Raw genomic sequence first — 12,567 nt, forward strand, 5'->3', positions numbered from 1 at the left:
ATTCCTTGAAATCAGGAATAATACTTCTTTAATTCTGATTTCTATTTTGTACAAAAGAAGCATTGTATTCCAGCTTCTTTTGTGTTCCTTTTAACTGCAATATACTTTTTCTCCATCCTTTCCTTATATTCTATATGTATGCTTATGTTTAAGATAGGTCTCTATGGAAAACTTACACTCTGGCCTTAAAAAATCAAGTGATAAATCCTGTTCTTGTTTAGTATTGTATAACCCTCATGTGCAACACATTACCTGTCCTTGATTTTTTCGGGATTATCTCTTTCTCTTTTGTTTCTGATGTTTAATTATAGCATATTTCACAGTATAAATGTAGGCTCCATCTGCTTGTGTGTGCAAATTTCTGTCATGTCAGATTTGAGATAGTTTGGTCATTATTTACTGGGACCTTCCAATGTTACATCTCTCCTCCCTTCACTCATGTCTTACGTGTGTGTTGGTAGACTTGTCTCATGATCCTTTGTGCCCTTTCACTTTTATTCACTTCCTTCCCTTTTCCTTTGATCAGATTTCAGTGACTTACCTTTCACTTCTCTAATTGGTTCTCCAAGCTGCTCAAATATGTTGCTATAAACTTCTAGTGAACTCCTCTCAGATATAATTCCATGCCTTAGAGTTATTGGATGACTTTTATAATTTATTTTATGTTATTAATATTCTTTTCCTGGCAATATGTTCTGTTTTTTTATTATTTGCCCATTATTTCCCCCAGCTCTTTGAGAATATTAAAAATTATTCTCTGAGTCTGTGCTGTTTCAGGTAACCTGCCACTTCTCAGGAACATTAGAGTTAGTAAATATGTAGTCAATTCAACAGCTCCATGGAAAATTATTTCTGTTTGAAGGGTTGTGGGGGAAATGAGCCAAGTAAGATCATGCATACAAATGACATAGGATTTATTAGAAAATAGTATAGAATGGCTAAAAGGATGTAAGTAACATTAGTGGAAAATTATTAAAAATTAATATTGACTATTTTATAAGTAATTTAATTAGAAAACTGAAGTACATTTTTCATTGTATTCTCTTAGCTGTAAATGACAAAGCGAAGTCTTTTTTTTGCAAAAATAAGGTAAAAGTCTTATGATATTAAACACTATGTTTCTGAATTAGTTATAGATTTGAGGCCTCAAGTAAGAGTTTTTCATATATTTTTTATTGGTACTGGGCATTAACAAAGGTATTTGGGTATGAGATTGACATTATACTCTGTAAGGATAAGCTTTTGGAAATCCTTGTGATGTCTGTTTCTTACCCCAGCTTTGAGATTGAAGTCTTAGTACAGCAGGAGTTTCCTCAGTGACCTTGCAGAGATACTTGTCAGTCCAATATTGCTTTGTCATTGAGTTTTCCTATTATTTATTTCAAATAATAGAATTGTGGTTTACACAATAGTTGCTCCTATATGTGCATAAATAAATGTGCCTATATGAATAAACATGATTGTATTGGTTAAAATGGCCACAACCACAGTCCAATCTCATTTCATTTCTAGTATTGTTGTTACAGTTTATCTTTCCTTTTTAGTTTTTACCTATACACTAAGCATTGAATTAGGGTAGTGATACCCAATATATATGAATAGAGATTGATAGCGAATGAATGAATATGTATATAGTAATAATACTTATGTTGTAAAAGTTGAAATAATTCTGTTGTTAAATACTATAAAATCAAAATATCCCAGCATCAGTTACTGAGAAACTTAATTCCTAAGATTATTAATGAAATGAGGTTTTCCTGATTTATAGAAAACAAATATTTGGCTTAGGGTATTGCTGAGAAACTTAGATTTGAAAAATCCAGACTTTTTTTTATTGGAAGAGATGTAGTTAACAAGTGACATTTCATTTTTCAAAATTTAAGTATTTTGGTATAGTATATCAGAACAAATATAAAATATAATATATTTTCTCAGTTTCATCTATAGACACTGATAAAGGAACCAAGCCATGTACAGAGCCAAATTGTGATACTTCCAAAAGATTATCTAAGGTATGTTATATGCTGTTGGAAAAGAAGAAAAAATAGAATGAAAATGCCCAGTGTTTAAGTAGTCAGTCTTTGTGTTAGCTATTCATAAAATACATGGAGCCCCACAGTGAGGGATTTTAACAATGAAGTCAAACTTCACCCACTACAAAAAAGAAATCAATATAATTGAAACTTGACAAACTACTTTAAATTTAACATTGTGTAATTTTTTTATATAAAGAATGACTTTTCATTTGTTTGGCCTTATTCCATATGGCTAAACAATTTATATTAAGGAGAAATCATGGCTGTAATTTTTCCAGTCATTTCAGTTTCCATAGATGTTTGCATATTAGCCATGTATAGTGCCACTTCGCTAGACTTTCATATATTTCATAGATGTTAGTATTTTTGTGCAGTCATCGTGTCCTCTACAGATACAGTGTCACATCTTTCTCTAAGTCTTTACTCATTTATCTGATCTAATCTGAATGTCTAGAGTCTGCACAAAAACGAATAGACGTGGTGAGACTGGAGATGTTCTGTCCCCAGACTGAAAGCATTTAGTCTTCAACGGTCAAGTCTGATGGCGGCTGTAGATTTTCACCTTAGTAGAATGATGATGCTCTTTTCTACTTTTCATTGACAGGATTTTTCTATGAATGGCTGTTAAATTTTGACTAGTACATTTTCTTATTTTTGTTTTTAGGAAACACATCAGTATTATATTTGTTAGAGTACAATAAAGGATTTTTCTGTTTTTTTTTTCACTCACACACTATGTTCTATGAAATGTGTTATAGGATTAATTCTTTGAGTGTTTTAGTGTAAAATTATGGACATAATATAGCTTAAAGTTTAATTTTACAAGAACAGTAAGGTATAGACATATAGTATAATGTCACCATTTAGGGATATTGGTATTGGCATAATCCATGATTTATTCAGTTTTTCACATTTATTTATATCCACTTCTGTATGTCAGACTATATACAGTTTCATAGTTTGGGGTAGTGTTACATTTCCACCCCTGTAGTAAAAAGAAAGAATAGTTCCAAATTGGATCTTTTTGACGCCTTTTCAGAATCATATTTATGTCCTCATGACTCTCCTACTGCTTCCCGAGTCTAAGAACTCATTCTTCTATCCTCTGTTTTAAAATTTTCTCTATTAAAAAAAATCTCACAGAGGTTTATCCAATAATATACATAAGTAGATGGCTGCAGCCTTATGATAATGTTATGGTTTATATATATATATATATATGGATATAAATACATTTATGTATGTATATAATGTTAGGTTAACATATGAAAAAGAACATGTGGCATTGATATTTTCTAGTTATACCCCTTCCTCACAGTAGATCCTTTTATATTTGTTATATATGTGTGCATGTGTGCGTGTATGCACATGTTTATGTGTCTTTATTCGTCTTATTTAATATATGTATATATACATATATATGTTTTCACATTCTCTAGCCATTTATTTCTGGATGGACATCTAGCTAAGTTTCATATATCTTTGTTATGTTTAATAGTGCTGCTGTAAATATGGATGTTAAGATTTCTTGTTGGGAGGCTGACTTAGATTGTTTTTGGGTGTGTATATGGGAGTGATATAGCTGGATCATAATAAGGTAGTTTCTATTTTTGGCTTTTCGAGCAACCTCCCTATAGATTTCCATGGAGGCTGAACTAGTTACAGTTTCACACAGTGTAAAGGCTCCTGTTTCACCATCCATCCTCACCAATTTTGTTGTCGTTTGTTTTCTTTTCTACAGCCATTCTGGCTTGACTGAGGTGGGATAGAATCTCCTTGTGGTTTTGTTGATGGTGTTTGGTTTTTGGTAGTTTGAGACAAGATCTCACCCTACAGCCAAAGCTGACTTTGAACTTATGGCAGTTGTCCTGCCAAACCCTCCTGAGTTGTGAGATTCCTAGTGTATGTCATCATACTTAGCTCTTTATGTAGTTGTTCATACTTTTATTTATTCTTTGAGAACTTTATGCATGTATACAATGTATTTTTATTTATTAATCAATTAATTAATTTTCCCAGCCCAATTGATTACAGTTTGCCCTCCGTCCTCCCAATCCTTCCCCCCAAACCTCACCTCCATCCAATCCCTCTCCCTTCCCTTCAGAAAAGTACAGGCCTCCCATGTAGATCAGCCAGCCATGGCATATCAAGTTGCAGCAAGACTAGGGCACCTCCTCTCCTATTAAGGCTGGAAGAGACAACCCAGCAGGAGGAAATGATCCCAAGAACAGGCAACAGAGTCAGAGACTGTCCCTATTTCCTCTGCCAGGAGTCCCACAAGAGGACTAAGCCATACAACTGCAACAGATGTTCCAAAGGCTCAGGTCAGTTCCATGAAAGTTCTTTGACTGGTGGTTTCAGTCTCTGTGATCCCCCATGAGCCCAGGTCAGTTGACTATGGGTTTTACCATGGTATTCTTCGCCCCTCTGATTACCATACTCCTCCCTCCCCCTATTGCACAGGATTTCCAATGTTTGGCTATGGGTCTCTGCATCCACTTCTATCAGCTGCTGGGTGAAGTTACCCTGATGACAACTGTGCTAGTCAACAATCTATGAGTATAGCAGAATATTATTAGGAATCATTTCATTGACATTTTTTCTTTTTTTTGTCAGTCATGTTTTATTCTATTCTTTTGGCTATCCAGCCTCTGGGTCTTGGCCCTCCAGGCATTGTCAGGAGTGGGCTCTCTCTCATAGTATGGGTCTAAAGCTGGACCTGTCATTGGTTGGCCACTCCATAATTTCTTCACCACCTTTGTCCCAGCATATCTTGTAGGCAGGGGAAATTGTTAAGTCAAAGGTTATATGGTTGGGTTGATGTCCCAATCCCGCCATTGGAAGTCTTGCCTGGTCACAGGAGATGGCCAGTTTAGACTCTGTCTCCCATTGCTAGGTGTCTTACCTAAGGTCACCCTCATAAATTCCTGGGAGTTTCTATTACACTAGGTTTCTAGCTCATTCCAGAGATACCCATGATTCCAGTTGTCTTTCCCAGTACTCTCTCCCTCCATCTTCCCCTGACCTGTTCCCTCCCATTGTCATGTCCACCCTTCCCCTTCGATCCAGACACCCCTCCCACACCTGTCCTATCCACCTGTGGTTTCTATTCTATTTCTCCTTCACAGTGAGATTCATGTGTCTCCACTTGAGCCTTCCTTGTTATTTAGCTTCATTGGGTCTGTGGATTTATATAATGTATTTTGATCATACAGTCTTCCAATCCTCACCTCCACCTCTTCTCAGATTGCCCCCATATACTACACCCTACTTTGTGTCCTCTTTTTCTTCTTCGTTTTTTAACCCACTGAGTTTAATTAGTGTTGTCACATGTGTAAGTTGGGGCCTTCCACTAGAGCATCATCAGTTTACCAGAGGTCACACCTTTACAGGACTCCTGTGTATGTTCTTGGTACCTTGTAGCAAGAGGATACAGCTGTTGTGGGTTTGCTTCTGAGTCTCCTCTTTGATCCATTAGTCTCCATGTCTCTTTTTGTGCCACTACCATGTTATCTTAGTCACTGTGGCTCCATGGTATGTCTGAAGTGCTCACTCCACTTAGTGTCATTGTTATTTAGGTTCTTTGTGCTTTCATGTTAATTTTGGGATATTTATTTTTTTTTCTGAGTTTCATGAATAATATCATTGAAATTTCAATGGGTAGTTTTTTGAATTTTCAAATTTTATTAATATAAACATTACCATAATATAAATTCTGCCAGTCTGTGATCATGGGCAGACTTTCCATTATTTGTAAAGGTATTTCAACTCCCTTGTTAGTTTTATTTCAAAATATATTTTAAGGTAGTGCATTGGACTGTTTTCCATAATTCTTTTCAACAACTTAATTAGTGGTATATAGAAAAGCATTTGATATTTCATGTTGATTTTGAATTCTGCTAATTGGCTGAAAGTCTTTATCAAATTCAAGAGTTTTCTGGTAGAGTCTCCAGGATTTATTAAATATAGGGTGATACCATCTGAAAATAAAGATAATTTGACTCCTTGACTCATTTCTTTTTCCCTCTTTTTAAAAAATGTGTATATATGTACTGATGGAATAGGTTATAGTTATGAGTGTGTATATATATATCATATAATAAGTTAATGAAAGAAGAAGCCATGAATTTGGAGGAGAATGAGAGGTATTTGGCAGGATGTGGAGGGAGGAAATAAAGCAGGTGAGGAATACCATAATTATAGTATAATATAAAAATTTAAAGTACAAAAGAAGTGCATGTAGCTGGAGAATTTTTTCTCTGGGTCCGCCAGGCCCCGGCAGTCCGACAGTCCACTTATAAAATAAACACACAGACGCTTATATTATTTACAAACTATATGGCCATGGCAGGCTTCTTAACTGTTAACTGTTTTTATATCTTAAATTAACCCATTTCTATAAATCTATACCTTGCCACGTGGCTCGTGGCTTACTGGCATCTTCACATGCTGCTTGTCATGGTGGCGGCTGGCAGCCTGGTGGCCTGCCTTCCTGTTCTCTCAATTCTCCTCTCTGTTAGTTCCGCCTATATTCCTGCCTGGCCACTGGCCAATCAGTGTTTTATTTTTGACCAATCAGAGCAATTTGACATACAGACCATGCCAAAGCAAGTGTATGTGTGAATACCAGCATGTATGTATACATGCACACACCCCCCCCCCCATGTGCACGTGTGGTGCCTGTGGATGGGAGAGAGGATAGGACCTCCTGGGACTGGAGTTGCAGATGGTTGTGAGTCACCATGTAAGTGCTGGGAACTGAACCCAAGTGCTCTAAATGATGGTGCCAGGTCTCCAGCATCTCCTTTTGTTTATATCCTTTTCATGCCTTAGGTAAGGCTAAGACTTCATTCATTATATTGAATAATAATGGAGAGAGTGGACACACTTGTCTATTTCTGAAATTTAGAGAACATTCCTTAAGCTTTACCCAATTTAATACCATGTTGGCTTTAGATTCTTTATATAGCCTTGTTAATATTGGCATATGTTTCTTCTATTCTGACTTTCTTCAGGGATTTCATTATGAAGGGTTCTAGACTATATCAAAGGATGTTCTGCCTCTCTGAAATTGCTTGTTCTTAAATCTGTGTGCTGCTGTATCACATTTATGAACTTGTATATGTTGAAACATCCTCACATCCCTAGATTGAAACCAATTTGGTGATAGAGTTTTCAATATGTTGTTGAATTCAGTTTGCAAGTGTTTTATTGAGAATCTGTCCTCCTGTGATCAGTAGGAAATTTGTGTTTAGTTTTTTTTTTCTTTTTGTGTGTCCTCATCTAGATTTGATATCCAGATTATAGTGACTTCATAAAATGACTTTGGTAGTGTTCATTAACTTTCTATTTTATATTTTATTAAATACTAGGAGAAGCACTGTTGTTAGCTATTCTTTAAAAATCTTGTAGAATTTAACAACAAATCTGTATGATTATTGCTTTGCTAGGAACTTATTACTTTCTTTGATCTCATGGCTCATTATAGTTTTCAGAATTTCCTTGACTTAATTTTGATAGATTGTGTTTCTGTCAATTCATATGTTTCTTCTAGTTTTTTTCCTTTAGCTTTTTGGAACTTTAGTTTTCAAAATATTCCTCAATAACCACTGGGATTTCATTGGTATTTTGTGTAGTATCAGGTATTTCAATTTTATTTTTTTTTAAAATTTGGATCTATTCTTTCTTTCTTTTGGTTAATTTCCTTAAGAGTTTGTTAATCTTGTTTTATCTTCTTTCAAAGAACTCTTTTATTGATGTTTTATATATACTATTCTCTGAGACTATTACTTTTTTTGTACTGGTTTTAGGCTTATCTTATTCTAGGTTTTTACAGCACTGAAGAACACCACTATTTGAATTATTTTTGATTTTTCAATATAAGCACTCACAGCTGTAGACTTGCTTCTTAGAATTGCTTTTGCTATATACCAAAGATTTTTGGTGAATCATGCTTTAAATTTCATTTGTAAACATTCTCTGAATTTTTGAATGACCTATATGTCATTCAAGTGTGTCTAATTCAGTTTCAATTTTAGTTTCTCTTGTTAATGATTTCTAGTTCTATTTTACTAAGATTTAACAAGACAAAAAAATCCCGTTTTTGTATGTTATCATTGCTTTATGGACAAACTGAACTCCCGAGAATTATGTGAATTCTGCAGTGTTGGATGAAATATTCTGTAGTTAGTTGTTCAGTACATTTTATCTATGATGGAATTGAATTCAGACTTTCATTCCCAAGTATAATTTGTGGGTGATCAAGTTATTGTTGAAAAGTAGTAGTAAGATTACCATTACTTTATCTATCTATTATTCTTTTATATCCATTAGTGGTTACATTGTAAAAGCATTCAGTATGTGCATAGTCACAGTCCTTATATATTCTTTTAGGATTTTTAGCCTCCATTAATATGTAAATGACTTTCTTTAGCATTTCTTACTTTGCCTGGAAGTCTACTTTATCAGAGAAAAGGCGCTGCATTGTCTTGTTTTCAACTTCTGTTTGCCTGGTTATTAACTTTCATCCTTTCAAATATCATTGTATTTGTTTTTGACAGTGAATTGTGTGTGTTTTTTTAAGACAACAAATAGTAGAAGCTTTTTCTTTGAAATTTGAATTATCTGTCATATACCTTTTAATTGTAGAGTGATGTTTAGTGTTGTTACATATATACACTTGCTGATCTGTGTTATTTTATTGCCTGTTCTTCTGGTTGGTTATATTAGTGTTTGTTCTTTTCTTTCCTCTCTATTTTTAAAAAGTATTTATTTTTTATTTTATGTGTATGAGTATTCTGCCTCCATGTATGTATGTCCCCATGTGTGTGCTAGTGCTTGTGGAATTCAGGGGTGTCAGAATCCCCAGAACTGGAGTCCTGATGATATGAGCTGTAATGTGGATTCTGAAAACTGAATCTAGGTCCTTTCCAAGAGTAGCAAGTGCCTTTCACCACTGAGCATCTCTCAAGCCTCCTCTCCCCAATCTGTATGAAGGGTTTGCTGTTTGCTGTGCTGGATTCTTCCCTAGTTCTCATTGTTTTTTCCAGTCCTCTCATGAATATATTCCATTTTGTGCTCTTACAGTTGAACCTTTCATCCCCTTTTATGTTTAGGGTTCTTGTATTTATTCTTTCTGCAGTGCTGGCTTGGTAGTCACATACAGCTTTAATTTTACCCAGAAATGTCATTATTTCTTTGATACTTTAAAAAGGTAGCTGTTGGATATAGCAATCTTGGTTGACAGTATTTTACTTTAGAGCTTAAAATCAATCATTGCATGCTTTCTTAGATTTTTAATATTGTATGTTAAGAGGTCTGGTATTATTTTTATGTTTTACCTTTTTAAATGACTTGCTGTTTTTCTCTTATGGCTTCTAACACTGCTTTTAGTTTTGTAATTTGACATCTTGATTATATTTTTTTGTGGAGAGGTAGCATGTGTTTAAAGTTCTAATGCCTGTTGTTTCCTTGTCAGTTTTCTCCTACAGTTCACTAAATTGTCTGATCTACTTTGACTGATTAGATTTTCTATATATTTGTTTTTGTTTTTAATCTCAGCTCTTCCTTCTGCAACATGGATTTTTAGTTTGGTCTCTGTATTATATCCCAGAGTTGGTGGAAATTTTAGTCATGCTTGCTTGCTTATTTATTTATTTTTCTTTATTCATGCCTGCCTTCCTTCCTTCCTTCCTTCCTTCCTTCCTTCCTTCCTTCCTTCCTTCCTTCCTTCCTTCCTTCCTTCCTTCTTTCTTTCTTTCTTTCTTTCTTTCTTTCTTTCTTCTTCTTTTTTTAATTTAATGACTCAGTTTTTTTTTTTAATTTAATGAGCCTTGGCTCTCCTGGAACTCACTCTGTAGACCAGGCTGGCCTTGAACTCATAGAGATCTACCTGCCTCTGCCTCCCAAGTGCTGGTTGGTTGTATTAGTGTTTGTTTCACTTGTTTGGCCCTACATTTTTCATTCCTGAAATTAATTCTTGTGTTTTGTTTCATCTATTGGGAATATTAATGTAGAACTGGTTTATGTTTTATTTCCAACATTTTTGGGGTTGGATCTCAATTTTCTTACTGACTTTCTCATCTGTGTTCTTGACTTTTTTTTTTAAGTCCTGAACTGAATTTTCTATACTTTATCCATTGCTTGTTTGAATCATCTTTGAAGTCACTGACAATATTTACAAATAAATTTTTGAAATTCTCATGGAGCGTTTTCCCATTTCAGTATCTTTGGATATAGTACTTTAAAGTTTATGAACTTTTGAAGGAGTTGTGTTGCCTTGCACGTGTCTTGTATTTCTGTATATTCTGTGAGCATAATAAACAAGCTACCATAAGAACTAAAGATACAGAAATGCATTTAAAATTGATTCAATCCAACTAGCACCTCCAAAGGCCATAGTACAGAAAATGGCAAAAACAATGTAGGATTAGATTTATAGTATCAGATATGGATTTTCACCCATGGTGTTGGTCTTAAATTCAAATAGAAGGCAGTTATATTCCCTTAATATTCATGCCACTATTGTACCCTTGGACCTATCTTACCAGTGCTGTCATCATTCTAGCTTGCAAGATTCACAGCTGTTCTGACTGCTTATTGCTTTTCTCCCCCAGTAACCTGTTGCCTGGACAAGACCTGTACAAGATCAAACTAGTCAACATTCCAGGATAAATCAGGGGAAAGGCTCATTAGGCATCACCCTTATCTGAGATGGAGTTGAGGGCTGATGGCAGAGGGAAAGTCAGTTTTCTTCAAGTTCCCCCCCCCAGTAGTAGGTTGATCATGCTCTAGAGGATGGCACCACACCCATGTGCTTATGGGCAGCACTAATTGGACTTATTGTGTAATAAAATAAAGACATGATTTTGGGGGCATGTGGGGAGAGGTGAGATGAGATGGGGAATGAATATGATAAAAATGCATTGTATACATGTAAGAAAGTCTCACAATGTTAGTAAAATTATATTTATAATATCATAGCATGCCCTCTGAAGTTATTTTCATCTACTGCAAATGTAAAAATAGTAAATGAATTAGTACATGAGATGACTAGGGAACAGGAAAGAACCAATGTTAAATAAAGGAAAAAAATTGAGGTGGGAAGAATGTTATAAAGGAAAGGAAATAGCAGTAAATAAAAAATGATTGCCCAATAATGCAAAAAGTATAAAATAAAAAAATAGAAATAGAATACAAAGCACAAAGAGAACCTTTACTGAAGGTAATTTAGTATTACAGTACTATTGAAAACAGTAAGAAGTTGAAGAGGGAAACATAAGCACACAGAAGGAATATGAATATTCAGGTGGCTTTTCTAGGTTCCCTGAAAGAGCAGGTGGATCATTTGAATGTGGAGACTTGTTTTTCCTATGGTGTAGGGTTGGTGCTGGGCAGGTCTTACTTGTTTAACAGAGCTACTATCCCCAGTAGCTTGCCTTCCTTGAATACCACTAGCCTCTAGTGAGGATACTTGCTTACAGTCTGTGTGCATGCTCTTGAGACTCCATAGTTTACATCCCGGGGTTAGGGGGATGGGGCTAAGGAATCTTTCTTAATCAAAGGTTTTGAATTTCATTAATCTGGATCTTTTGAAAGGGGTTTGTGTGTGCAAGTGTGTTGAGAAGTGTGGAATCAAACACTCTGAGATATTTAAGTGTGCTATCAAAGTCCACTAAATATTAAAACACTTTGCTTGAGGGACAGTCTGCAGATACCTAGGAGTCAGCTAGCATTTCAGACATGTAAATCCCTATAACAGTGAACTGCACAGTAGAGTTAATTTCTAAGCAATATTTTATAATTTCCAGCAAAGAAGTTCTTCATGTTCTTGGCTAACTTTCTTTTTGATGCCGTTGTGAGTGAAAATACGACTTTAATTTCCTTTGGGGATGCTTCTGTTTTTAATGTATGGTAAGCCAATTGTTTTATTTCATATAAATTATGTGTCCTATAACTCAGGTGAATTTATTTATTTTAGCTTCCCAAGTTAATGGCAGTGTGGAGGCTTCTAGGTTTGCTGCTTATAAGATTATTTCATCCACAAACAGAGATAATGTTATAGTTTTCTTCCCAAATCAGATTGTTCTTTTATTTCCTTATTTGTTGTACCTGTGATTTCCCCAGACTATTTTTAAATAGAAGACTCAAACCAGGCTTCTTCTTTATCATGGAGGAAAAGCTTTCAGTCTTTTAATATTCCCTGTGATGTTATTATTTTAACTGCTATGTGGTTTGGATTTTAATTATTTTTATTCTTATATTTTTTTGTCATGGTTGTGTGTTAACATCTTAAAATACCTTTTCTGCCATCAGTTGAGGATGAAATGTGCTTTTAAAATTCAACCGTGATGTATTGTCACAATTGATTTTTGTATGCTAGCCCGTCAGTGGTAGTGAGGCAGAGCTGGAAATAGCTCTACCCTGTTCTGTGCCAACCTAGGTGTTCCTTTTAGAGACATCTACTAAGATGGGGGCTCAGATTCTTGAGTTCATGGTAGATAATAAAAGAATTTCAGGACAAATTTAGTTT

The 12,567-nt window shown here is 34.9% G+C and overlaps 1 protein-coding gene across 2 annotated transcripts in view; it reads left to right on the forward strand.

Annotated features, from left to right (window-relative positions):
- Positions 1-12,567, forward strand: part of LOC114702518 (zona pellucida binding protein) — a 172,806-nt gene that overhangs the window by 86,743 nt on the left and 73,496 nt on the right. For both annotated transcript variants that reach the window (XM_028882973.2, XM_037208990.1), the window contains one exon: positions 1,936-2,012. In XM_028882973.2, the coding sequence (XP_028738806.1) occupies positions 1,936-2,012 (77 nt within the window). The remainder of the gene's footprint in view (positions 1-1,935; positions 2,013-12,567) is intronic.

Source organism: Peromyscus leucopus, chromosome 10, assembly GCF_004664715.2.
Source record: "Peromyscus leucopus breed LL Stock chromosome 10, UCI_PerLeu_2.1, whole genome shotgun sequence".
Lineage (NCBI taxonomy): Eukaryota > Metazoa > Chordata > Mammalia > Rodentia > Cricetidae > Peromyscus > Peromyscus leucopus.